We start from the raw sequence: 25,628 nt of genomic DNA, 5'->3' as shown, positions 1-25,628 counted from the left end.
AAAAGAAAAAAAAGGAAAAACACACCAAGAGTTTATACAAAAACCTTTTATTGACTGTATTTCTTCTCCCCATAACCTGGAACCCAGCCAGCATCTATGGCTTCCTGCTGTCTAATTCTTGAAAGTGGGGCCTTGGGAACATGGTTGGAGGCTATGGAAGGTGGGCATCTCCTCACCCACCGGCTATGCAGGTTGAAGGAAGCTTTCTTGCCTGGCTGAAGCTACAGCAGCTTCCCAGGGTAGCCCCTCAAGTCTAGAGGACCCATCCCTCACTGAATGGGTGTGAGGAAGAGATGATGCATCTTTCAGAGGCCTTATCACTCACTGCTCCTATCCCACTCCAGGCTGAGGCCCTAGAGCTGAACCAGTCTCTCCTGTGGAGATGGGGCCCAGCAGCGTGGGGAGGGGGTTGGAGGTGAGTGTGTGCAGCAGCTTTGGGTCCTCATCAACAAAAAGGAAATGTGAAGAGGTTGGCACCTCTGAAACTGAACTGAAATGGAACAGGAGAAGGAGGATACAGGAGAACAAAAGATGGGTTTGGGGTAGGGCCACCTATTAAGAGAGGACATGGCCCCTGTGGGAGCAGGTCCTTCCAGCCCCACAAACACCTGGGAGAGGAATAGGGCACACTGACCCTACTTAGACAAAGGACTAATGACACAACACTTTTGGACTGAGATTGCCAGGAAAGGGCACCCATCAGCCCAGAAAACGGCAGCCAGCCCTCATCTGCCAGACACGGGCTAGGCTGCCTCCCTGGCCACCACAGCCTACTCTGGGAACTGTCACCTCTGCCTCCACCATTTCTGCCCCACCACAAGCTCTGCATACCCCCTGCCCCGATGGAGCAGATGCTGCCAACCAGGCTGCAGCTGATGGGGCAGAAACAAGGACCCTGAGCTCCAGGGCCCTGTCCCTGGGGTGAGGCCTCCCCGTGGAGATGTTAGGCTCTTTCCCACAGTCCTGCTGCTTTGAGCCAGACATCCAGAACTCTGATGGGAGGGCAGTCAGCCCACAGGTTCTCTGGAAGACAGGATCCTAGGGAAGCATGCTCGGTGAGGAGGAAGAGCCTTGAAGGTATTGGTTCCTCTCTTTCCTGTCCCAGGTCCTGCTCTGCAGGCTCAGAAGTCCGAGTCTGCATCCATGAGTTCTGCGTCCATCAGGTTGGTGCGGGAGTGAATGGGCCCCAGGCCCTGTCGGCAGCCATGAGCCCATGCCATGGGGGCCGGTGCACTGGGCAGAAATGGATCCTGAGGGGGACTGGGCTCTGGGCAGAATGGGTTGGAGACCAGGGTCCACGCTCCCTGTTGGCAAGAGTCCCCAGCTCCCCAGGCACCTGCAGCCACCAGGCATTTCTGCCGGGGCAGCTGAGGCAGTCGAAGAATGGTACTGGGGACAGGGGCAGGGGGATGAAGCTCAGGGGGTGGCACCAGCGGGCACACCTCCTTCTTCCTCTTCCTCCTCTTCTTCTTCCGGCCCAGGCGCTTCTGCAGCTCTGGGGAGATCTCTGCCTCAACCAGCCACAGGTTGGCTTGTTCCTCTGGGGGCACTGATAGGTGGAGAGAGAACACGAGCCTGGGGCCCTGGCTCTGTCCATGCCACCCCCGCTCCCCTGGGAGCACTTAACCTCTTAGTTCTGGGGCCCAGGTCTCTAGGCCCTTAGAGCCTCAGCCCCATTCTTCACATCCTCTGGGGCCTTTACTTCCTCTTCCTCCTCCTCCGACAGCCCCCTGTACTCCAGTCCCAGAAGCCCCCAGCCTCTGTGCCCCCCCACCTTCCTCCGGAAGCCTGAACTCTCATACCTGGAGTTGCCACAGGGGTGACAGAAATATCCTGGGGCAGTATGGCTCCTCTCCGAGCCACCATCTTGGTGACATGCTGGGCCCAGGCAGAGGAGACATCAGCTGAGGGCTCATTGAGGTCAAAGGCCAAGCCCGCTGTGGGAATGGAAGGAAGGAAAGGAGAAGGAATAGTGACTTCCTGGTCCCTGGCAGTGCCTCCCATACTCAGCACCATTCATCTTCCCAAAGCCAGTCCCTCCTGCTCACCAGAGAAAGCTCACCCTGTAACCATGGTGATCTCTACCCCTTCAGAATCTGAAGAGAAGGGCCTCAGGTCCCCAAAGGGCCTAACGGGAGGCCAGAAATCCAGTTCTTGGAACCCTGACTTACTCTTGCCCAAGGATAGCAACTAGAGAATTTAGAAGGGAGAGGGAGGGGAGTCTTCTTGGAACCCAAGCACAGGCAAGCAGACTCAGGGGCAGAAACAGAGAGGGGAGAGCCCCCCCAGAGGGTGGGAGGGGCCGGGGGAAGAATGGGTGTGTGAGTGATGGAGGGAGTGCCTTGCTCCTCACAGTCGGTCTTCCAAATAATCTGTGTGCCCCCAGCTGCTGGGAGAGAATAGCACATGGGCAGCGCGGGGCCAGGCGGCTCCGGTGGAGGAGGGGTGAGGCTCACCCACGGGCCCGTCGTGGGACACAGTGTGCATGCTGAAGGACAGCTCCTGGCCTGGGTTCTGCAGGAGCTCGTGCCGCTTGGAGAAGGCCTTGGCAATCATCTTGCTCTTCTTGATCCGCTTTGGCTCATCGTCACTCTGCCCAGTCAACCTGAGAGCAGAAGGGATAGGGAAGGAGCGTGAAGAAGCTGCCGCTTCCCATCAAATCTTGGGAAGGGCCAGCGATGCCATTCTTTCCAGAGAAGGAGGCTCCCAAGGGCCTCAAGTCCTTCAAGGACTCAGGAGTAGAGGCCTTCTCTGCAAAGAAGTGGGGCCAGAATGCAGAGCTCCTGTGTGCCCAGCCCTCCAATCACTCCGCTCTTAAAAGATGATGGCAGCTGGCTCTGCCCTTGGACAGGCCCAGGCATCGGGCCACCCAAGGACAGGAGGTGCCACCAGGGGGCAGCAGTGAACCACTGACCAAGACTGTGCTAGAGGCAGGACCCGACAAAACCTAAAGATGGGGTCCCAAGGCTGAGGGTGAGGCGGGCGGGGCAGGAGGAGCTGGCTGCCACGCCCACCTGCACCAGGTACGCCTCCAGATGAGCAGTGTGGCCTTGGTCCAGACCCAGGTGCTCATGGCGATGCCAGTTCCAAACATGGCAAACAGGTTGATCTTCTCCACCAGAAGGCTCGGGCGATTCTTGATCTCACAGTCAGGGATGGGCTGCTTGGTGGGCAGCCCGATGGTCACATTGGCCTGACACCTACAGTGAGGGAATGTAGACAGGTGAGGCTTTCCTTTCTTTTCCTCTCTCTTTTTTTGAGACAGGATCTTGCTCTGTCACCCAGGCTAGAGTGCGGTGGCACGATCACAGCCCACTGCAGCTTCCAACTCCTGGGCTCAAGCAATCTCCTGCTTCAGCCTCCCAAGTAGCTGGGACTACAGGTGGGGTTTTCTGAGGTAGACTCAGACAATCAATCCAAAAACTTTAGAAAGGGCTGAGCCCCACAGCACTGATCTCAACCCTGGGTGCTCATTAGAATCAACTGGGGAGCTTTTAATAGCTACTGATGCCTGGGCCCCACCCCAGACAATTAAACTGAATCTCTGGGGCAGAGACTCCGGCATCACTGTGGTTTAAAGCATCCCAGACTGGAGGCCGGAACCTTTAAGGAAGAGCCTGAAGCAGTCAGGGCTTGGACTAGCATCCATTTTAGCGACTGTCCTTGTAACAGTGGGTACTGTGCTTCTCTCAGCAGTAGAGATGTCTTACTCTCTCCAATCCATCCTCATTATGACACAAAAAAGCACAGGCAAAACTAGCCGACATTAGCAGGTCATTAACCTATCACAGAGAGGTAACTAGTCCTGTGCCGGGATCTACAGCAGGCTCTGCGGGAGAGCACGCAGAATTAGAGGGCAACTTAGTGTCGGTCAGAGAAGACGCAGCTGAACTGGCTGCTTAACAGTCACACATGCACCAGCCGGGCAACCGAGGGGGTGGAGAGGGAAGAGCAGGGCTGAGAAGGGATGCGAAGGTTGTTTGCCACGTTTGAGAAACTACAGAGACTGATGCTTTATGCACCCAGACACCATCCGTTGAATCTGCTGTGTGCAGCAGGGACCTGGAAAATCCCTGCGGCCTGGTGGGTGGAGGTGGGTGTCCTTATGGCCTTGGCTCCAGCTCCCAACACTGCTGCCTCCATGCCCCTCACTCACAGCACATAGTCCCGGAAGCTGCGCTCCCACTCAGCCTGGTTGAAGAAGTCGTAGAAGTGGCAGCTGAAGGTAATGAGCACAAAGCCAAAGGCCAGGAAGCCAAAAATGCCTGTGGAGGACAGGGGCAGGACAGGACGTTACCAAGCCCAGCCCCGCAGCAGCAGTGGGGAGGAGGGAGTCTGCCCCACTGAGGCCTCCAAGTTCACCCAGCTGGGGCTGGGGTGAACTCATGCTAGGCTCAGTCCAAGAACTGCTTTCTCTAAAATAAAGTAAGAAGGGCACTTGAAGCAACCGTGGGAGGGCCCACGTGGGACGTAGTGGGCAGGAAGAACCAGTCCCGGCATGAACTTGATTGAATTCTTCCCCCCTGAGTAGGCCCCCTTCTTTTGAGCTGCCACTACCACTACCATCTACACACACCCCTTGTCCTTGTCCCCACGGCTAACTTGTCCCACTGACTTACTGCATCCTGCCGGTCGCATAGCCCCAGGAGGGTGCAGTGTTGGCCTGGCCAGGACCTCAGACCGAAGTCCCCCCGGGGCCACTCACCCAGGCGCAGCATGGTCTCGTTGATCTTGCTGGCAGCCTTCTCACTCAGCAGCCCGGGGTGGTTGCTCTTGATGGAGAACAGAGTCATGACTCCTGAACAGAAGGGGGACCTCAGACATTAGCAGGGGTGAGGCTGCCCTGCTGGGAAGGATGGGTGAGTGGGAGGCGGGTCCTAAGGCTCTGGAGTCCCAAGTCTGATTACCCCTGTGCTGATTGAAAGCCTGGGGAGCTAGAGACACTGGAGAAATGGTGAGAAGTTGGTGGCAGGTCTGCCAGGGACTGGGAAGATGAGGGCAGAGCCTAGACAGACACTTGAGAAGAGGGAGCCTCGGTCGTGGCCCAGCTGCCCCGAGGAAGGGGGCAGATCAAAGCTACTCTGATGAGAAAGGCATAAAACAGACTCAAGAACAGCGCTATCCAATATAATTTTTTTTTTTTGAGACGGAACCCTGTCGCCCAGGCTGGAGTGCAATGGCACAATCTCGGCTCATTGCAAACTCCGCCTCCAGGGTTCAAGCAATTCTCTCGCCTCAGCCTCCCGAGCAGCTGGGATCACAGGTACCCGCCATCATGCCAGCTAATTTTTGTATTTTTGTAAAGATGGGGTTTCACCATGTTGGCCAGGATAGTCTTGAACTCCTGAACTCAGGTGATCTGCCCACCTTGGCCTCCCAAAGTGCTGGGATTACAGGTGTGAGCCACCATGCCGGCCTTCCCATAGAAATATGTGAGCCACATACATATGGCAAATTTTCTAGTGGCCACTTAAAAAAAGTTAAAAGAAACAAGCAAAACTAATATCAATATATTTTACAAACCTAATATATTCAAAATAAAATCATCTCAACATGTAATCCGTGTAACAAATTATTAATGAGATATTTTACATTTTTTTTCCTGCTTTTTTTTTTTAATACAGTGTGTTTTTCACATTTTACAACACATCTCAATTTGGACTCGTTTCTTTTTGTGGTTGTCTTGTTTTCTTTGAGACAGGGTCTCACTCTGGCACCCAGGCTGGAGTGCAGTGGCATGATCATGGCTCACTGCAGCCTCAACCTCCTGGGCTCAAGCAAGCCTCCCACCTCAACCTCTCACTTAGCTAGGACCAGAGGCATGTGCCACCCTGCCCAGGCAACTTTTGTATTTTTTGTAGAGATGGGGTCTCACTATGTTGTTCAGGCTGGTCTCGAACTCCTGAGCTCAAGTGATCCGTCCGTCTCAGCCTCCCAAAGTACCGGGATTCCAGGAGTGAGCCGCCGCACCCTGCCTGGACTAGTTCAACACATGTGGCTAGTGATTACCGTACCAGGACAGCATGATTAACGAAGCACAAATCAGAGGCCCAGACACTATGCCAAAAAGAGGGGAAAGAGGCAACTGAACAGAAGGCTGGCAGTTCAGGGTGAGGAAACTGAAGTTTACAAAGAAAACCCAACAACGAGCTAAATAGATACTGAGGCTTACTGTGGGATGGCAGCCTGAGACAGGAAAGTTAGGGACCATGTAATTCCATGCATGCTGTGAGAGCTGTGTGTGCTGGGGGGCAGAAAGATGAAAACCAAGCTCCAGAAGATTGACAGTACATATCGAATCAATGTGTACACAGATAGCCAAAGGACCCAGGTTGGTCCAAGTGGGCAGAGTAGGTTACTCAGGGTGTTCATCACACAAGTGCACCGGCCAGGAGCTGACTGGGACTGGATCCTGGCCCAACTTCACCTAACGAGCTGTGAGGCTGGGCACTGTGGCTCATGCCTGTAATCCTGGCACTTTGGGAGGCTGAGGTGATGGATCACTTTAGGTCAGGAGTTCAAGACCAGCCTGGCTAACAGGATGAAACCCCGTCTCCACTAAAAATACAAAAATTAGCCAGACGTGGTGGTGCGTGCGTGTAATTTTAGCTATGGGGGAGGCTGAGGCAGGAGAATCGCTTGAACCCAGGAGGTGAAGGTTGCAGTGAGCCAAGATTGTGCCACTGCACTCCAGCCTGGGCAACGGAGCCAGACTCTGTCTCAAAAACAAAAACAAACAAAAAAGCAAGCTGTGAGCCCTGGGCCAAGACCCTGGAGAGAAGGGATGGATTTTTCTGGCCAGTACAATGGTGCTATCCCGCAGCAAGTGCTCACGGTGTTTCATCTGCCTAGAGGGTCACCTTCTACTCTGTGTGAAGGCCCTATAGGAGCTAGCTGGGGTCTCAGCATGGGGGCAGCCGTGCTGGCAGCTCCCGGCTCCCAATTACACACAGCAAGTGCCTAGTACATTTTGTTGCCCAACTGGTCCTGGCCTGGTCTTCACTCACCTCGGATGAGGAAGTAGCCTCCCACGATGAGCACCAGGCCGATTGGGGCCAGCACGAAGCCCGCACGATATCGGTAGTTCTTGTAGCCCACAAAACAAATGCCACTCACAGAGTCCCCATCCACCTGCGGCAGGAAGGGGTGGGAGAGAAGGTGGGTTACTGGCCCCCTCCCTCAAACTCACCCTATCCAGGTCTCCCGTCCCTACCAGTCACTATACCTGCGCCACAGCAAGGATTGCCACAGTGAGGACAAAGGGGAGAGACCAGGTGAGCAGGTGGAAGTAGGAGGTCTTGCCCGAGAGAGGCTGGTAGGTGGTGCCCAGGGCTTTGAAGGAAGTGTGCCAGGCATAGGTGAGGACCACAAACCAAACCACACCGGCCATCAGGGCGTAGTACACGATGACAAAGATGATGACACAGGACAGAGTCTCATTGGAGCTGTGCAGAGAGGTGAGGTATCACTTGAGGCGGTCAATCTGTACTCCCTCTACCTGGTTTCCCCACCCTGTGCCCAGACCCTTGGCTGCTGAGGTCTGGAGGTTCCCAGAAGTCAGGACTTGGAGACAGGACCCAGGTCAGATCTGAGGAGGCTCTAGGAGCCGCCCCTTTGAGCAGATGCAAACCATGAAGGTCCTGATTCTGAAACTAAGATCCTAACACTGGAGACCTTGCGTGCAGTATGCAGTAAGGCAGAGCCAGATCCTGCCCTGGATCTCGGTTTTACACGCACCTGCCCCCTTTGGGGTAAACGCACACTTCAGCCTTCCTCCCTGCACCTTCACCTCTGGGTCCCCAAAACACTTACGTGGGCTCCCCAAGCCTCATGGTGCCATCTGCACGGCAGACGATCTCCCGGCGGGCACCATCCATGAACTGGGCCAGCCAGCCAATGCTGCCCACAAAGAAGCACGCATTGACGTAGAAGAGAATAACAGCAGGGTAGCGATTCGAGTTCCGCCAGTCAGCCACGAATGTGGCCTAGAAGAGAGAAGTGGGCCGTTCTGCGAGGTTAGGGTTATTCTGCTGACACAGACACCCTTAACTGAGCCCCAGACACGTCTGATCATGACCCTTCCCTGGGGACCCCCACCAAGACCTCTTTGCCCCCATTCCCTCTGGCTCTCTTCCCATGTTCCAGGCTGAGGGCACCCCGGGCCTGCCCTCCCGCGGCTGACCAGGGTGAAGAGCGTGCAGAGGCCCGTGACGGCCCCAAAGGCCGCGATGTAGCTGTGCATGTCCTGGTGCTCAGCCTCGGTGAAGAGCGGGTTCTGGCACTGGATGCCGCAGCCCTCCACGTCCTCGTACCAGCTCTTGGGGTTGTCTGTCCGAACCAAGGGCACTTCGCACTGGCCTGAACTGTTGAACTTGATGTTCTGCACCTCATTCTGGCACCAGGGATGGGAAAAGACGGTGTCAAGGCAGCTCAGGGGCGAGCCTCTTGTTTAGGGAAAGGTATCCAGGTAGAATGGCAGGGTGGCTGGAGATACACTTCTGGGACCTGAATCCTAGGGCTGGCTTGGCAAATTATTTGGCCTCTCTGTACCTCAGTTTCCCCACTTCTTTCTTTTTTTCTTTCTTTTTTTAGACAGTCTCACTCTGTCGCCCAGGCTAGAGTGCAATGACGTGATCTCAGCTCACTGCAACCTCTGCCTCCCGGGTTCAAGCATTTCTCCTGCCTCAGCCTCCCAAGTAGCTGGGACTACAGACGCCCACCACCACGCCAGGCTAATTTTTGTATTTTTAGTAGAGACAGAGTTTCACCAGGTTGGCCAGGCTGGTCTTGAACTCCTGACCTCATGATCCACCCGCCTCGGCCTCCCAAAGTGCTGGGATTACAGGCGTGAGCCACTGCACCCGGCCAGTTTCCCCATTTCTAAGATGGTAGTACTTACCTTATGGTATGGTTTAAGGGTTAAATGAATAAACATATATATATAGAGAGAGAGACAGAGTCTGGCTCTGTCGCCCAGGCTGGAGTGCAATGGCACAATCTCGGCTCACTGCAACCTCCGCCTCCCGTGTTCAAGTGATTCTCCTGCCTCAGCCTCCCAAGTAGCTGGAAATACAGTGCCCACCACCATGTCCAGCTAATTTTTTGTATTTTTAGTAGAGACGGAGTTTCACCATGTTGATCAGGCTGGTCTTGAACTTCTGACCTCATCAAGTGATCCACCCGCCTCGGCCTTCCAAAGTGGTGGGATTACAGGCGTGAGCCACTGTGTCTAGCCAGCTTATTTATTTATTTATTTATTTATTTATTTATTTATTTTGAGACAGAGTCTCACTCTGTAGCCCAGGCTGGAGTTCAGTGGCACCATCTCAGCTCACTGCAACTTCCACCTCCCGGGTTCAAGCGATTCTCTTGTCTCAGCCTCCCGAGTAGCTGGGACTACAGGCACATGCCATGACATCAGGCTTATGTTTGTATTTTTAGTAGAGACAGGGTTTCGCCATGTTGGCCAGGCTGGTCTGGAACTCCTGACTTCAGGTGATCTGCCCACCTCAGCCTCCTAAAGTGCTGGGATTATAGGTGTGAGCTTATTATAATGGTATTTGGCATATAGTAAACACGACTAATTAGTATTATTACCATCATTATCACTGTTATTATTTTCATTTGAAGATCTCTCCTGCACCACCCAGAACTAGCTCACGTCCCCTGTCTTGGTGGCTCTAGCTGTTTCACATGCTCGTGCCTTAACTCCCAACATACATGAGAAACTTCCTGATAGGCTCCTGTCATCCGTGATGCCCGTAACACCACAACACCCAACAGAGCCAGTGCTCAAAACATTTTGCTGAACATGTGATCATTGATAAATAAATAGAGAATCCCTAATAGACGGATCCAGCCAGTGAGCTGCAGTTTGAGTTTGTGGCCTGTTGACCCCATGGCTGTAGGCTCAGGGTCTCCAGGAGACAAAGCTCTGGGATCCCCTGCTCCCCACTGGACCCTGCCCTATACCCGGTCCTGCCCAACCCAGAGAGCCTGGACCTTGTCTCACAGAGCACTCACCGTGCAGCCTTCAGGGAAGCGGTCAGGAGTGCAGCGCAGGAAGTCAGGCCAGCCCCGCTCCCTCTCCACGATGGCACACGGGCCTCGGGTGGCCTGGCAGAGGGTGCGGCTGGGCAGCTCCACCCGGTCATTCTCACACTTGGGCATATATACGGCACACAGCAGGGGCTGGATCACTGCCCAGCAGCGGGGGGCATTCCGGAGGCCTGGGGGTGGCAACAGCATCGCAGTGAAGGCCCCTCCTCACTCTGACCCACAGACACAGCTTCACCCCTGTCCTCCAGGCCTTTGCCACACTGCAGCCCATCACTGGTCAGACCTGGCAGGTACAGTGTTTCTCAACAGTGCATCTGGGCAGGACAGTTCTTTATACTGTAGGACTGTCCCATGCATTGCAGACACTAGACTCTGCCAACTCAATGCCAGTAGAACCCAGAAGTGATTGTGACAAACAAAAATGCCCCAGCCCTCTACTCTAGGGACGGTGACTAGAAGAGAGCCTGGAGAGGAACCTCTGGGCTGCTGGGAATGTTTTATTTCTTGATCTGGTACTGGTTACACGGGCTGTTGGGAATATTCTATCTCCTGATCTGATACTGGTTACATGAGTGTACTCACCTTATGGAAACCAAGCTCATGATCTGTGCGCTATTCTGTATGCTTACTATCATTTAAGTTTTAAGAAAATAACTGCCACTTCCAGATGCCCTGCTAGGGAGTGGTAATGCCTCTGGTAGAGCTCCCTGGGGTGGATTTACCTTTTCAGGGGTGCACCCAACCCTCACGGGGCCCATTTGCTAGAACCAGGAGATGTTTCCCTTTGCCCAGACCCCAGAACCCTTGTTCCTCTTACCAAGCGGAGTGAGAGAGAGAAGAGATGGGGGCTTAAGAAGAGGTAGTCAGAGGAGCCAGGCACTCCAAAGCCAGAGGAGGAAGCAGGAATTCAGATGGAGAGGAACAGAAGAGGCTCTGTCCAGTGTGGAGAGGGGAAAAATGTTGTCAGCAAGACAGAAACAGGCAGCAATCTCCCAGCACCCATCCCCAGCCTAGTCCTCCGCCTGCCCATCACAGAAGCCCTTCCTCAATCAACCCTGCTTCAGCGGTATCTATTTCCCAAGCAAGAAGTTGCATTAGGAGAGAATATGAGGATGTGAGAGCCAACATGGGTGCCAGTCACATTTCCAGGCTGGGGGTGGTAGAGACAGGTAACCACTCTTTTTGGGGGAAGGCAATATAGTAGAGGGGTAAGGGGCATGTGCATGGCAATTGCCCAGCCTGGGTCCAAATCTTGGCTCCACTCTTTCCTGGCTGTATGATCTTGGGCAAAGTACTTTATCTTTAGCCTCAGTTGCCTCATCTGTAAAATGGGGATGATAGATTTACCTTATGGAACTGCTGTGAAAAGTGATATAATGCTTTAAACGCCCTTGGCACAGTACCTGTCATGTAGTAAGCGCTCAGGAAATGTTAGCTCTTGTGATTATTTGTCTGAGGCCTGTGACTGCTCCCAGCCTTCAGAGTATATTCCAGAGTGCACAGCAAGTTCCTGCCAGTTAAGAAGCAATGTCCTCAGGCAACAGTTCCCACTTGACTCAATTCAGTCACCAGTTGGCCAGGCGCAGTGGCTCACACCTGTAATCCCAGCACTTTGGGAGGCCAAGGCGGGCAGATCACCTGAGGCTAGGAGTTCAAGACCAGCCTGGCCAACAAGGTGAAACCCCGTCTCTACTAAAAATACAAAAATTAGCCAGTCATGGTGGTACATGCCTGTAATCCCAGCTACTTGGGAGGCTGAGGCAAGAGAATCGTTTGAACTTAGGAGGTGGAGGTTGCGGTGGGCTGAGATGGCGCCACTGCACTCCAGCCTGGGCAACAGAATGAGACTGTGCCTCAAAAACCAAAAACCAAAAAACAAAAAACCTAAAAACAGTCACCAGAAATTCTGAGCACATGGGTACTTGTAGAAAACAGAGCAGTGGGTGCCAGGGATTGGGGTGAGGGCAGGATTTGCCTACAAAATAGTAGCATGAGAGAATATATGGGGGTTAAAGGACGATTCTCTATCTTGAATTGAATGTGGTGGCTGGTTACATAAGTCTATGCATTTGTCTAAACTTAGAACTGTACAACAAAGAAAAAGTCAATTTTACTGGATGTTTACTTTTATTGCACAGTATATTTAAAATGGGGGTACCTCTCTGGAGTAAAATGCTTTAGAGAAACATCAGGCAGTTAATAAAAAGGTTGTGTCGGCTGGGCATGGTGGCTCAAGCCTGTAATCCCAGAACTCTGGGAGGCCGAGGCGGGTGGATCACGAGGTCAGGAGTCCAAGATCAGCCTGGCCAACATGGTGAAACCCTGTCTCTACTAAAAATACAAAAATTAGCTGGATGTGGTGGTGCATGCCTGCAATCCCAGCTTCTCAGGAGGCTGAGGCAGGAGAATCACTTGAACCCGGGAAACAGAGGTTGCAGTGAGTGGAGATGGCACCACTGCACTCCAGCCTAGGCGACAGAGCAAGACCCCGACTGGAAAAATAAAAAAAATAAAGGTTGTGTCAGCCAGGTGCGGTAGCTCATGCCTGTAATCCCAGCACTTTGAGAGGCTGAGGCAGGCAGATCACTTGAGGTCGGGAGTTTGAGACCAGCCTGGCCAACATGGTGAAACCCTATCTCTACTAAAAAATATAAAAATTAACCAGGCGTGGTGGTGGTCCACGCCTGTAGTCCCAGCTACTTGGGAGGCTGAGGCAGAAGAACTGCTTGAACCCAGGAGGTAGAGGTTGCAGTGAGTCAAGATCACGCCAGTGTACTCCAGCCTGGGTGATAGAGCAAGACTCATTAAGACAAACAAACAAACAAACAACAACAACAAAACAAAAAACCTGTAATTGTTCTCAATCTTTTTATATCTGTGGTAACAATCAGGTTTTAAAAATGTGTAATTTGTTTTCCTTTTTTTCCCTCATTATAAATATTGTTTCATACCTTAAAAATAAAACTCCCCAGGAAAAAAGAGATTATTAAATAAATCTTAAAGGACAACTGAGAAATTAAGGGAAAACATAAGGTGGAGCTTTACCCCATTTCTTATATAAAAGTCCAGATGGATAAAAAATGACTACATTGTTTTTCTAAAAATTAAAGTTTTAGAAGAAGAGATGGGAAATGATTTTTTTTTTTTTTTGGGATGGAGTCTCGCTCTGTCGCCCAGGCTGGAGTGCAGTGACATAATCTCGGCTCACTGCAAGCTCTGCCTCCTGGGTTCACACCATTCTCCTGCCTCAGCCTCCCGAGTAGCTGGGACTACAGGCGCCCGCCACCATGCCCAGCTAATATTTTTTTTTGTATTTTTAGTAGAGACGAGGTTTCACCATGTTGGCCAGGATGGTCTCAATCTCCTGACCTCGTGATCCACCCGCCTCGGCCTCCCAAAGTGCTGGGTTTACAGGCATGAGCCACCACGCCCGGCCAGGAAATGATTTTTTAAACCTTGGAGTGGTAAAGGCCTTCTGAATGATACAAAGCCTACACATCATGAAATAAAAGATTTAAACAAAAGACTTCAGAAAAATCGATACAAAAATCGTAAGAAAAGTAAGACACTGAAAAAATGTATTTTCAATACTTATCACAAGAGCTAATTTCCTTATAATGCACAAAGCTCCTCCAAATCAGTAAAAATTGCATAATTCTATAGACACATAGGCTAAAGACAAATAACAGATCACATTTTCAAATGTTTTGATCTTTATCACTAAGTGATAAAAAGTATAAAAGTTTAAAAAAAGAATATTTCGTTGTAGTTTATTCTACATTTGTATTTTTTTTTTTTTTTTTTGAGACGGAGTCTTGCTCTGTCGCCCAGGCTGGAGTGCAGTGGTGCAATCTCGGCTCACTGCAAGCTCCGCCTCCCGGGTTCAGGCCATTCTCCTGCCTCAGCCTCTCCGAGTAGCTGGGACTACAGGCGCCCACCACCACGCCCGGCTAGTTTTTTTGTATTTTTAGTAGAGACGGGGTTTCACCGTGGTCTCGATCTCCTGACCTTGTGATCCGCCCGCCTCAGCCTCCCAAAGTGCTGGGACTACAAGCGTGAGCCACTGTGCCTGGCCACATTTGTATCATTAAGAGTGAGGTCGAACATCTCTTTGTGTTTTATTTTTTTATTTTTTTGAGACGAGGTCTCACACTGTTGCCCAGGCTGGAGTGCAGTGGCATAATCACGGCTCACTGCAGCCTTGAGCTCCCCAGGCTCAGTTAATCCTCCCACCTCAACCTCCTGAGTAGCAAAGACTACAGGCTCACACCACCACACCTGGCGAATTTTTGTATTTTCTGTAGAGACAAGGTTTCACCTTGTTGCTCAGACTGGTCTTAAACTCCTGGACTCAAGGCCATTTAATGGCCTTTAAAAACATAAAGAAGGCTGGGCGTGATGGTGGCTCAACAGTTTGGGCGGCTGAATCACCTGAGGTCAGGAGTTCTACACAAGCCTGGCCAACATGGTGAAAACCTGTCTCTACTAAAAAACTACAAACATTAGCTAGGTGTGGTGGTGGGCGCCTGTAATCCCAGCCTCTTGGGAGGCTGAGGCAGGACAATCGCTTGAATCCAGGAGGCGGACGTTGTAGTGAGCTGAGATCGCCATTGCACTCCAGTCTGGGTGACAGAACAAAACTCCATCTCAAAAAAAAAAAAAAAGAAAAGAAAAGAAAAGAAAATACTGTACTATAAAGAGTGTGGAGAGAAACTGGCACTTTTATATTTGTTGATAGGAATAAAAATTAGTAAACACTTGTGGAGATCACTTTGGCATTATCTACCAAAACTTTATACTAGTACTTCTACTTCACATGTTCCCAGAGATAATATAGATTATTCATTGCAGCACTGTTTTGTAATAGCAAAAAAGTAGAAACAGCTTGAATCCATATCCGTCAACAGGAGACCAACCAAGTAAAATAACATACACCATTATAACAGAACACTATTCAGGGTTGAGCTATAGTCACGTGTTGCTTAACAATGAGGATATCTTCTGAGAAATGTGTCATCAGGCAATGTCATCTTCGTGTGAACATCACAGAGTGTAACTTACACAAACCTGGATGGTATAGCCTACTGCACACCTAGGCGACACAGTATAACCTATGGCTCCCAGGCTGTAAACCTGTACAGCATGTTGCTATACTGAATACTGCAGGCAACTGTAACACAATGGTGAGTATCAGTGTATCTAAACATATCTAAACATTGAAAGGCTACAGTAAAAATGTGGTATTATAATCTTAAGGGAACACCATCACATGTGGTCCATTGTTAACCAAAATCTCCTTATGGGGTGCATGACAGGATGTGCACTGAAATGGAATGATGTCCAATGTTGTAATGTTACATGGACTCAGTTGAGTGGAGAGCAGTCTATAGAGCATGGTACTAGTTGGGCGGTAGAGGAGAGACTAAGAGCACATCTACATCTGGACAGATGTCGGATATTTCCAAAAGGACACAAAAACCAGTGTTGGTGGTTACTTCTGCAGAGGAAAAATGGGTAGCTAGATGCAGAAGTAGGACTTAACTTGTTCCTTTTGAATTCTGTGTCATGTACATGTATAACTTATTTTTTAAAAGTAATTAAGCTTAAGGCTGGATATGGTGGCTCACGCCTATAATCCTAGCATTTTGGGAGGCCCAAGGTGGGTGGATCACTTAAGTTCAGGAGTTCGAGACCAACCTGAGCAATATGGCCAAACCCCATTTCTACAAAAAAACAAAAACAAACAAACAAAAAAGCTTGAGCTTAAAAACAAAATAAAGAAATACACAGATTACTAGGATGGGTAAGATTTCCAAAGAGAAAAGAAGGATATGAAGCTGAAAAGGGAAAGAGAGGGGATATCAGCTTTATCTGTATTATTTTACTTCTTTTATTTTAATAAACTATGAAACAAAAAGAGAAAGGAATACAGGTGTTACCACACCCGGCTGATCTAGACTTTTAAAAAGACTTTTTATTCGTGTGATTCTGATGACTAGTCGAGTACCACTGTTCTAAGGCTGGTTTCATATTAGAAAATTCAATCAATGCAATTTACTACATTAACAGGTTAAAGGAGAAAAAAATCATATGATCATCTCAATGGGTGCAAAAAAAAGTTGATAAAATTCAGCCAGGCGCAGTGGCTCACACCTGTAATCCTAGCATTTTGGGAGGCTGAGGCAGGCGGATCACGAGGTCGGGAAATTGACCTGGCTAACATGGTGAAACCCCATCTCTACTAAAAATTTAAAAATTAGCTGGGTGTGGTGGCACACACCTGTAGTCCCAGATACTTGGGAGGCTGAGGCAGGAGAATCGCTTGAACCCAGGAGGCGGAGGTTGCAGTGAGCTGAGATTGCATCACTGCACTCCAGCCTGGGTGACAGAGTGACACTTCGTCTCCAAAAAAAAAAAAAAAAAAAAAAAGTTGATAAAATTCAACATCCATCTATGATCAAAAGAATAATCGGCAAATTAGAAATAAGAGAAAACGTTCTTAATCTGATAAAATGTAATTAACTATAAAAAACCGATACCAAACATCAAATTTAATGAAGTGTAGAAAAGCTTTCTTTTTAGAATCCAGAAAAGTCAAGAATTAAGATGTTTTGCCTATTTAACAAGGTACTGGAAGCCTTCAGTAAAGCAATAAAGATAAATAAAAGGTATAAGACTTGGAAAGAAAGAAACAAAACTCATTACTCACAAATTATATGATTATGTGTATAGAATAAATTTAGCAAGTTTACTGAATTCACAATCAATTTTATTTCTATATATCAATAACAAAGTGAAATAAATGTTAAAGGCATCAATTTTATTTCTTTTTTTTTGGAGATGGAGTCTCACTGTATTGCCCAGGCTGGAGTGCAGTGGTGCAGTCTCAGCTCACTGCAAGCTCCGCCTCCCAGGTTCACGCCATTCTCCTGCCTCAGCCTCCCGAGTTGCTGGGACTACAGGCGCCCATCACCATGTCTGGCTAATTTTTTGTATTTTTAGTAGAGACGGGGTTTCACCGTGTTAGCCAGGATGGTCTCAATCTCCGGACCTCGTGATCCCCCCCGCCTCGGCCTCCCAAAGTGCTGGGATTACAGGTGTGAGCCACCGTGCTCAGCCAGTTTTATTTCTATATGTCAGCAACAAACAAAGTGAAATTAATGTTAAAGGCATCATTTACAACAGCATCAAAAATATCAAGTACCTAGGAATGTCTAACAAATAATAAGTATTTAAATCTGTGCAGAATATTGAGAAAATGAAAGATCTAAATAGATAGAAATATATAAATGTTCAATGTTTGGAAGACTCAGTATTGTAAAGATGTCTCTTTTTTTTTTCCAAGTTAATCTATACAGTCAATGCAATCCCAATAAAAAATCACCAAGTATTTTTATATTAAAACACAAAGGAGCATTTTGGGAGGCCAAGGCAGGAGGATCGCTTCAGCCCAGGAGTTCAAGACCAGCCTGGACAATACGGTCAGACCCTGTCTCTATTAAAACACACACACACACACACACAAACAAGAATAGCTCAAACTCTCTACTAGATAGTAATATTCTGTAAGTAACATTCTTACCCTATGGTTCACAAAGGATTCTTGGAAAAATTCAGAGGTCCATGAATTTCAATGGGAAAAACATTACACCTAACTAAAATTGGCCCTTCCTCCAATTATGAATGTAAGCAACACATCACAGTACATAATTTTTTTTTCTTTTCTTTTTTTTTTTTTTTTTTTTTTTTGAGAGGGAGTCTCGCTCTGTCACCCAGGCTGGAGTGCAGTGGCACGATCTTGGCTCACTGCAAGCTCCGCCTCCCGGGTTCACGCCATTCTCCTGCCTCAGCCTCCCGAGTAGCTGGGACTACAGGCGCCCGCCACCGTGCCCGGCTAATTTTTTGTATTTTTAGTAGAGATGGGGTTTCACTGTGTTAGCCAGGATGGTCTCGATCTCCTGACCTCGTAATCTGCCCGCCTTGGCCTCCCAAAGTGCTGGGAGCCACCACACCTGGCCCACAGTACATAATGTTAATAGTACCTGTGGCTTTGTCACAAGTGGAAACCAGATATTTTTGTTGCAGATATCTTGAAATAATGTCAATGCTTATAATCACTTTGATATTATAGTTGTTATTACACCTGCACCAGACCTTATTTATTGTATAAATAAATAAGCCCACATACCTGCATTTTAATATTTGATAACTATTATGTCAATATAATTGATTTCCTTCGTAATCCTATATACTCATATCTAGCATATATAAAGAACTCCTACAAATCTTACAAAAATGACAGGTAGCCCCTATAGAAAAATATGTCAAAGATTTGAACAGACACTTCCCAAAAGCAGAAATCCTAATGGCCAGTAAGCATTTAAAAAGGCATTTAACTTTACTAGTAATCAGGGAAGTGCAAATTAAAACCACAAATATATGCCACAATATAGCCACTAGATTGGCAAAAATGTAAAAGGCTGATAATACCAAGTGTTGGGAATCATGTGAACCAATGTTGACTTTCTACTAGCTAGTGGGAGTATAAGTTGGTACAACCACTTTGAAAAATGGTTTGGCAAAAGCCTAAAGTATGTGCGCCTTATTATCTAGCAATTCTACTTCTTCAGCATATACCTGGAGAAACTTGTGCCAGTTGTACCAGGATATACATGAAAGACTACTCACAGCAATGTTATTCACAGTGGGCAAAAACTTGAAATGACAATAAAATGGGTAAACAATTGGGGGTATACTCATATAATGGAATATTATTCAGCAATGAAGAAATAAGCTGCAGTATGAGGCAGGTGGCTCACCTGAAGTCAGGAGTTTGAGGCCAGCCTGACCAACATGGCAAAACCCTGTCTCTACTAAAAAATACAAAAATTAGCCAGGCACAGTGGCGTGCACCTATGGTCCCAGCTACTTGGGAGGCAGAGGCAGGAGAATTGTTTGAACCCAGGAGGTGGAGGTTGTAGTGAGCTGAGATCGCGCCACTGCACTCTAGCCTAGGTGACAGAGTGAGACTGTCTCAAAAAACAAAAACAAACAAATAAACAAAAAAGAAATAAGCTGCAATAACATGGATGAATCTTACATAATAATGTAAAGTAAAAGAAGCAAGAAATAATATGCACAGCATATTATTTTGTACAAATTCCATTTGAACAGAGTTCAAAAACATGAAAAGCTGAAATATACTGCTTATGGATTGCAAAACTAGGAGGTAAAACCATAGAGAAAAAAAGTGATTACTGAAAACCTCTTGAGCAAGGGGAGGAGGACGTGACTAGACAAGACACAGAAGGAGCTTCTGGGGTCTGACCATGTTCTAGTTATTGACCCAGATGTCACTTTATAATTATTTGTTATTCAGTACCTCTGTGTTTTATGCAGTTTTCTGCATACATGTTATATTTCACAATTAAAAAGTTAAAGATCTGAAGCAAAATTGAAGACTTGGGCTGGCACAGAACACATGCCTGTAGTGCCAGCTATTCCAGGCACCATAGGCACTATGTGCACAATGAGTGAGCCTCTGAATAGCCACTGCACTCCAGCCTGGGCACACAGCAACACCCCATTTCTCAAATAATTAATTAAAACTAATTAAAAAAAAAGACTTAGGTCCATGTATGCTTTTCTGTATTTTATATTTTCCCTATACATGTATGTGTGTGTGTATACATACAGACATATCTATATATATGTATGTATTTTTGAGACAGGGTCTTGCTCTGTTGCCCAGTCTGGAGGGCAGTGGTGTGATCATGGCTCACTGCAGCCTCAACCTCTTGGGTTCAAGCGATCCTTTTGCCTCAGCCTCCAGTGTAGCTGGGACCACAGGTGTGTGCCAACATGCCCAGCTAATTTTTTTTTTTTTTTTAGAGATGGGGGTCTCACTTTGTTGCCCAGGCTGGTCTCGAACTCCTGGCTTCAAGCAATCCTCCCGCCTCAACCTCCCAAAGTGCTGAGATTACAGGTGTGAGCCACTGCACCCAGCCTATACATATATATCTTTTTTTTTTTTGAGAAGGAGTCTCGCTCTGTCACCCTGGCTGGAGTGCAGTGGCGCGATCTTGGCTCACTGCAAGCTCCGCCTCCTGGGTTCCCGCCATTCTCCTGCCATTCTCCTGCCTCAGCCTCCCGAGTAGCTGGGACTACAGGCGCCCGCCACCAGCCAGACTAATTTTTTTTGTATTTTTAGTAGAGACGGGGTTTCATCATGTTAGCCAGGATGGTCTCAATCTCCTGACCTCGTGATCCACCCGTCTCGGCCTCCCAAAGTGCTGGGATTGCAGGCATCAGCCACCGTGCCCGGCCATATATATCTTTTTAACTGACTCTGATTATCAGCCAAGTTTGGGAACAGCTTTAAGGAAATTCTTCCTGATCCGTCCCTGAAAATAACCCACCATCACCAAAAACATTCCTCCTCTCAGCCCGCAATTCAACATGTGAGCGGCAAACAAGAAATTCCTCCCAGCCTTTGTCTCTCTCCTACTTACCTGCACCTGGGCAAGATGACAGGGCCACACACTTATGTACCACAAAGAGCACAGCAGTGGTTAAGGAGGCTACGTGCTGGCTCTCAGGGACCTATCGCTACTGCCAGGTGCAGGCCTCTCTGCTTTTTTGCCCCACTTACTAAACCAGGTTTGGCCTAAGGTGGACCACGGCCTGGACATTATGTTTGTCTGGTCAGCTTGGAATGCTCGGGAGGAGGCATTTCCAGCTGTAAAGGGGAGAGATGCTAAGTGACTGAAGAAGCCTGAGGCCAGAGAGATGAAAGACAGAGGAAAGACCTGAGGTCTATGCAGACCTAGAAATTGGACCAACCTGAGCTATAAACTTCCTCAGTCAATGGCATCCTTCCAAAGCCTCAGTAGTCAGGGCCAAGGAAGCACACAGTGGCCACCGCTCTCCAGCAATTCGTATTTCCAGATCTGCCGAGAATCTCCACATAGATGTCCAATGAGCATCTCTAATTCACACGGCCAAAATCAAAGCCACACCTCCTGCCTAAACTTCTTCCTCCTCTAGCATTCTCTATCTTAGTGAAAGGGAATGGCACCACCTTCCATCCAAGCCTGAAACCTGAGGCCTCCCGCTCACTGAGGCTCCACATCTAACTCATCAGTGCCCTGTGAGCACCACCTCTGGAAGTTAGTGGGATCTGCTTACTCCCTCTGTCCTGTTACCCAGTCCCGACCACCATCGTCTCTTACTTGGGGTACTTCAACATCCACTGGTCAAGAAGCCAGGCTTCAGGCTTTCCCTGCTCCTATGGCTTCTTCACACTACACCCAAAGAGATCCAGCTAAAATGCAAAGACAATTACATCTCTCCCTTGCTTAAAATCTTTCAATGGCTCCTTATCATAAGTTTGGATAACATCCAAACTTAATATGAGGTATAAATCCTTTAATTTTCTAATTCTTTAGGTCTTATCTCTCACAATTCCACCCCTCACATGCTTTGATCCAGTTCTACTGCAACTCTTATACTTTCTTTAAAAGCACCAAGCCCTCCTACCTCTACACCTTTATACATGCTATTTCCTCTTCCTATCCCTTCACACCTCAACTCTCCCTCGGCCAGGCAATTCCTGCTTATGTGTCAAGTTATGGGTTAAATGCCAGTTCTTCTGGGGATGTTCCTTGGGTCCTTTGTGCTTTTTCAGCACCCTAAAATGCCACAGTACCTTTCACAGGTATTTCCAAAGCCTGTTGAATTATCTGTCTTCCTCTTTTTTTTTTAGAGGCAAGGTCTCAGGCTGGTCTTAAACTCCTGGGATTGAGCAATTTTCCCACCCCGGCCTCCCAAAGTGCTGAGATTACAGGTGTGAGCACCACGCCCAGCCTGTCTTCTTCTTGATGACGGAGGACCATGTCTGTATTCTTCATCCTTACATGCCCAGCATGTGACATACAGCAAACATTCAATACATAACTGAATGCATGAATAGAAGCATGGCTGTGTACTCAGTACTCGGAGGTTTTGAAAAAAAGTGGAGACCCAGTTCCTACCTTCAAGAGTTTACCGATGAAGACAACCTAGATCATCTTCATCCTTCACCCACAAAAACACCCCTAAGAGCCAGGTAACACTGACCCTGTCTAATGCAAAATCAAGATAATTAACTCAGGACACGATAAATCACTTGTCAGAGGCTACCAGCTGACCTGGCTGTGATTCTCACACGAGGCTTGGGTTCACTCTACCTACTCGTTACCCAGCTCAAGCCAACACCTGCTTCTGCCCCACTTGCAAGTCCCAAGCAGAAAGAGTGCGACCAGAACACATATGGAAACAGGAATGAGCTGAGGGATGGTGGTTGGTGGCAGAGAAGAACTCATAGTGAACTAATGGAACTAACGGTGCTGGGCTCAGTGCTGGCGTCTCTGTAGGACCCTGCCCTGCCAAAAGACACAGATAGTGAGATTTCAACCTGCACAACCAGCAGATGGTATTAATTCATACATGTTCCAGCTTAAACTACTTCTGTCTGCTCAGCAGCTGCTCTCAAGAGTATGGGCTGGAAAGAGGTTCATACCCTTCCTCCTTGATCTGATGGTAACTACACAGAGGCAACATCAAACATGCATTTAACTTGGGAAAATTAAACCATGGGTCCTTGCAAAATCAATAAAGAGAAGGACAGAAAGATTATCCTCTGACAGCATGAGCAACTCAGAAGCGGTGAGATTCTAGTGCTGAGAGATTTGGACTTTCCACACAGCTGGCTCCTAAACTCAAGTCTCATTTCCGGTGGTGCTCAAAGCAACCTCTCTTAACCTTACTTTGGTGGTCTTTTTATTATTATTATTATTATTATTATTATTCTTTCAGTCTTTTGCATGAATGTAACTTTAAAATTACAATTATTATCTTCTGTGTATACCCATTCTTATATATGAGTATACATGTAACACATTTATGCAAACATCATAAAAGGAGTGTATATGCAAAACCACATCGACCTTACACTATGGTAATCTGCAGAGTTTTCAAAGCCACTGTTGATTACACACGATTTCTGTCTAACGTGCTGTGCTGACTTTAGAACCTGATCCCCACAAAGGATGTGGCTCTACCTCATGGGTACCATGGATACCATTCTCCAAGTTCCTCCTCCAGCATCTGAACCAAGCCAGGAACCTTATGGCCTTGTCCAACATCTGACAAAGGCCGAGAACTTGTTAGTGACAGGCGGCCTACATACACTCCCTACATTAGGGTCCTCACCAGCCCCCTGGGCAGAGCTAAGACATGGGATACCCCAGCCCTGTCAAAAGAGGGAGGCTCCCAGTTCTGCTCCTGGCTCCTGGTTTTCTTTTCTTTTTCCAAGGATAGTTTTAGAATCACACTGGCTAGAAGTGAGGGCTGACAAGGCCAGCTCCCTTCCACAGCACTCTCCAGGCCTCATCTAGAAAACTGACACGTGGGGAGAGAGTATACTCCACACTGCTAAGGAACGACATTTGGGTTCAGTGTGCAGTTTTTCAGACTCTGCCACTCCAGTGAGGGGGCTCTGGGACTTCAAACCACCGTGGAAGTGTCCACAGGCTCTCAACACTCCAGACTTAAGCGTCCTTCCACAGCCCTGACCAACCTCGGTAACCAAATTTCCAAAGAACACACAAATAATTGTTAGAAAGGTCTTATTCCTTCATAACCTCCTGCATGCGTCAGAGTGCCCGTTTTTCAGATGCACAAACTGAATGAAATCTCCTGTAAAAGCCAGACAAGATCACAGTTCTCTAGGCTTCCTTCCTGTCTCCCAAATCAAGATTTCCAGAACTTTCAGGTTACCTTTTAATAATTCGTCACTAGGGAGGTTTCTTTTCCTTCAAAACGTCATTCGATCTTGTCCCCCTACCCTTCCCTCCAAATGCCTAAACCTCTTCCACCGTCATCCCTCCCCTTTTCCTCTCCAACTCCAATTTCCCCAGGGTCTTGAACACCTCCTTGAATCCCCCGGCACCCTGCTTCCAGACTAGGTGGAGCATCTCCTCTTCTTACAAAATGTCTTTTCCCGTGGCTTAGAGCCACCTCCTCACGGGCCCCTCATCCCCGCCATCCTTTGCTCACCCACCAGCTCAGGCCCTTTGTGACCCGCTTCGTCAACTTCCTTGCCCTCCTTTTCCCATGACCGAGGGTCCCATTCTGCACGTAACCTGCCCCCAAAGTTTCGGGCTCTGTCCCTCCAACTCTCCCGGGTGCTGTCCCCGCCCTCTCCTAAACTCAGGCCTGAGCCTGTTCTTTCCAAGGGTGCCCAATCTTACCGCAGCACCTCCCGCCCCCCAGACCCCGCTCCGCCGCACTTACCCGACCAGAGCACGAGCTTGCCGTGCGCTTCCTCCTGGGAGTCCGAGTCTCCCGCCAGCAGTGTGGAGGTGGCCCCGTAGGGCAGTACCGAGCCCAGGCAAACGTTGTAGCGCAGCGGCTCGCAGGGGGCAGCCCGGCCGCAGTGGCTCAGCGGCGGCGGAGGGCCGGTCACCGCCGCACTCCTCCTCGCGCTCCCGCCCGCGCTCCGAGGCCCAGGCCCGGTCGCGTTCCCGCTCGAGGCCGCCCCCCGGCCCGGGCCCCCCAGCAGCAGCAGCAGCAGCAGCAGCAGCCCCAGGAGCGGGAGCTCCGGCCCCCGCGCGGGGCGGGCAGCGGCCATGGCCAACCCCGCCAACTCAGCAAAAGCCCCGGCGCCCCCACCCGCCCCTCGGAGCCCCCTGGGCACACGCACGACCCCGGCGGCCGCGGAGGCGGCTCAGGCGACCTGTGCGCCCAGAGAATCCGGGCCCGGGCCCCCCCGGACGCTCCGCGCGCCCCGGCCCCTCGGCGCCCAACTTCGCAAACTTTGGAACCCGGGGCCCATGTTGGGCTGCGGAGGCCCGGACCGGGATGCACGACTCCCCAAGCCCTCGCCTCGCAATCCAAGTTGTCTTCAGCCCTGGGGGCCTCCTGGGCCCCCAATCCCCAGCCCCATTCCCTCTCCCACCATTAAAGCCAACTCCCCGCCCCGCGAGGGAGGCCAGACGCGGGCCGGGGGTGCGAGTGCAGCTCCGGCTCCGCCCCCGCGCCAGCCCGCGGCCCAGCAGCCACCTTCGCCCCAGCGCGCCGCAGCCCCCCGAACTCTCCCCGCCGACGACCCGGCTCCTTTGTTGCTCTAGCTCGCTGGGCTCTCTGGAATGCACTGGCCTCGCGGAGCCAAGCCCGGCCCCCCTGCGCCGAGGCTGGGGGAGGGACTGGACGCAGGAGGGGAGAGGTGGGGAGGGGAGGCGAGAGAGGAAGAGCGCGAGCGTCAGCGTCCCCGGCGCCTGGAGGGGCCCGGGCTGGGGGGGATCTGGTGACCCCGCCTGCCGCCGCCCCGCGCCCGGGGAAAAGAGATGGGTGGAAATCGTGGGCCGGACCTGCAAGGAGAGACTCGGCGGGCACCTTGCTTGGTCTGAGGTCGTCTGCAGGAAGCGGACTTTTCTCCTAGCTTAGGGTGGGAGAGACAGAGGATGCCTGAAGTCAATGGGGACTTCTATTCCATCTCTGCCCCGTTCTCCAGATCCGCCAGTTTTTCC

General features: G+C 49.7%; 1 protein-coding gene across 3 annotated transcripts; it reads right to left on the bottom strand.

Annotated features, from left to right (window-relative positions):
* Nucleotides 1-31: 31 nt before the first annotated feature.
* On the bottom strand, nt 32-25,249 carry SMO (smoothened, frizzled class receptor). Of its 3 annotated transcripts, XM_030826478.1 has the most exons (13): nt 11,463-11,628; nt 10,877-10,992; nt 10,024-10,229; nt 8,183-8,392; nt 7,813-7,985; nt 7,226-7,445; nt 7,008-7,131; nt 4,706-4,798; nt 4,157-4,265; nt 3,015-3,200; nt 2,457-2,605; nt 1,803-1,937; nt 32-1,549 (listed from the first exon to the last, which is right to left on the bottom strand). In XM_030826478.1, exons 3-13 carry the CDS (start codon nt 10,168-10,170, stop codon nt 1,122-1,124), a joined length of 1,974 nt encoding a protein of 657 aa, XP_030682338.1. In that variant the 5' UTR covers nt 10,171-10,229; nt 10,877-10,992; nt 11,463-11,628; the 3' UTR covers nt 32-1,121. The 3 variants fall into 3 exon arrangements, with proteins under 3 accessions (XP_030682338.1, XP_030682336.1, XP_030682337.1); XM_030826476.1 differs by lacking the exons at nt 10,877-10,992; nt 11,463-11,628 and adding an exon at nt 24,394-25,249; XM_030826477.1 differs by lacking the exon at nt 11,463-11,628 and having other exon boundaries at nt 10,877-11,106.
* Between the last annotated feature and the right edge of the window lie 379 nt (nt 25,250-25,628).

This window comes from Nomascus leucogenys, chromosome 13 (genome assembly GCF_006542625.1).
Source record: "Nomascus leucogenys isolate Asia chromosome 13, Asia_NLE_v1, whole genome shotgun sequence".
Classification (NCBI taxonomy): domain Eukaryota; kingdom Metazoa; phylum Chordata; class Mammalia; order Primates; family Hylobatidae; genus Nomascus; species Nomascus leucogenys.
Note: the sequence above shows the minus strand (reverse complement) of the source record. Positions and strands in the feature narration are given on the sequence as shown.

Coding starts and splice junctions, on each gene's coding strand:
- SMO (XM_030826476.1), bottom strand. CDS start 24,730: ATGGCCGCTGCCCGCCCCGCGCGGGGGCCGGAGCTCCCGCTCCTGGGG. Junction 8,393..10,023: donor GCTTCCCTGAAGGCTGCACG/GTGAGTGCTCTG, acceptor CCCTGGTGCCAG/AATGAGGTGCAGAACATCAA. Junction 7,446..7,812: donor ATGAGGCTTGGGGAGCCCAC/GTAAGTGTTTTG, acceptor CTCTCTGCACAG/CTCCAATGAGACTCTGTCCT.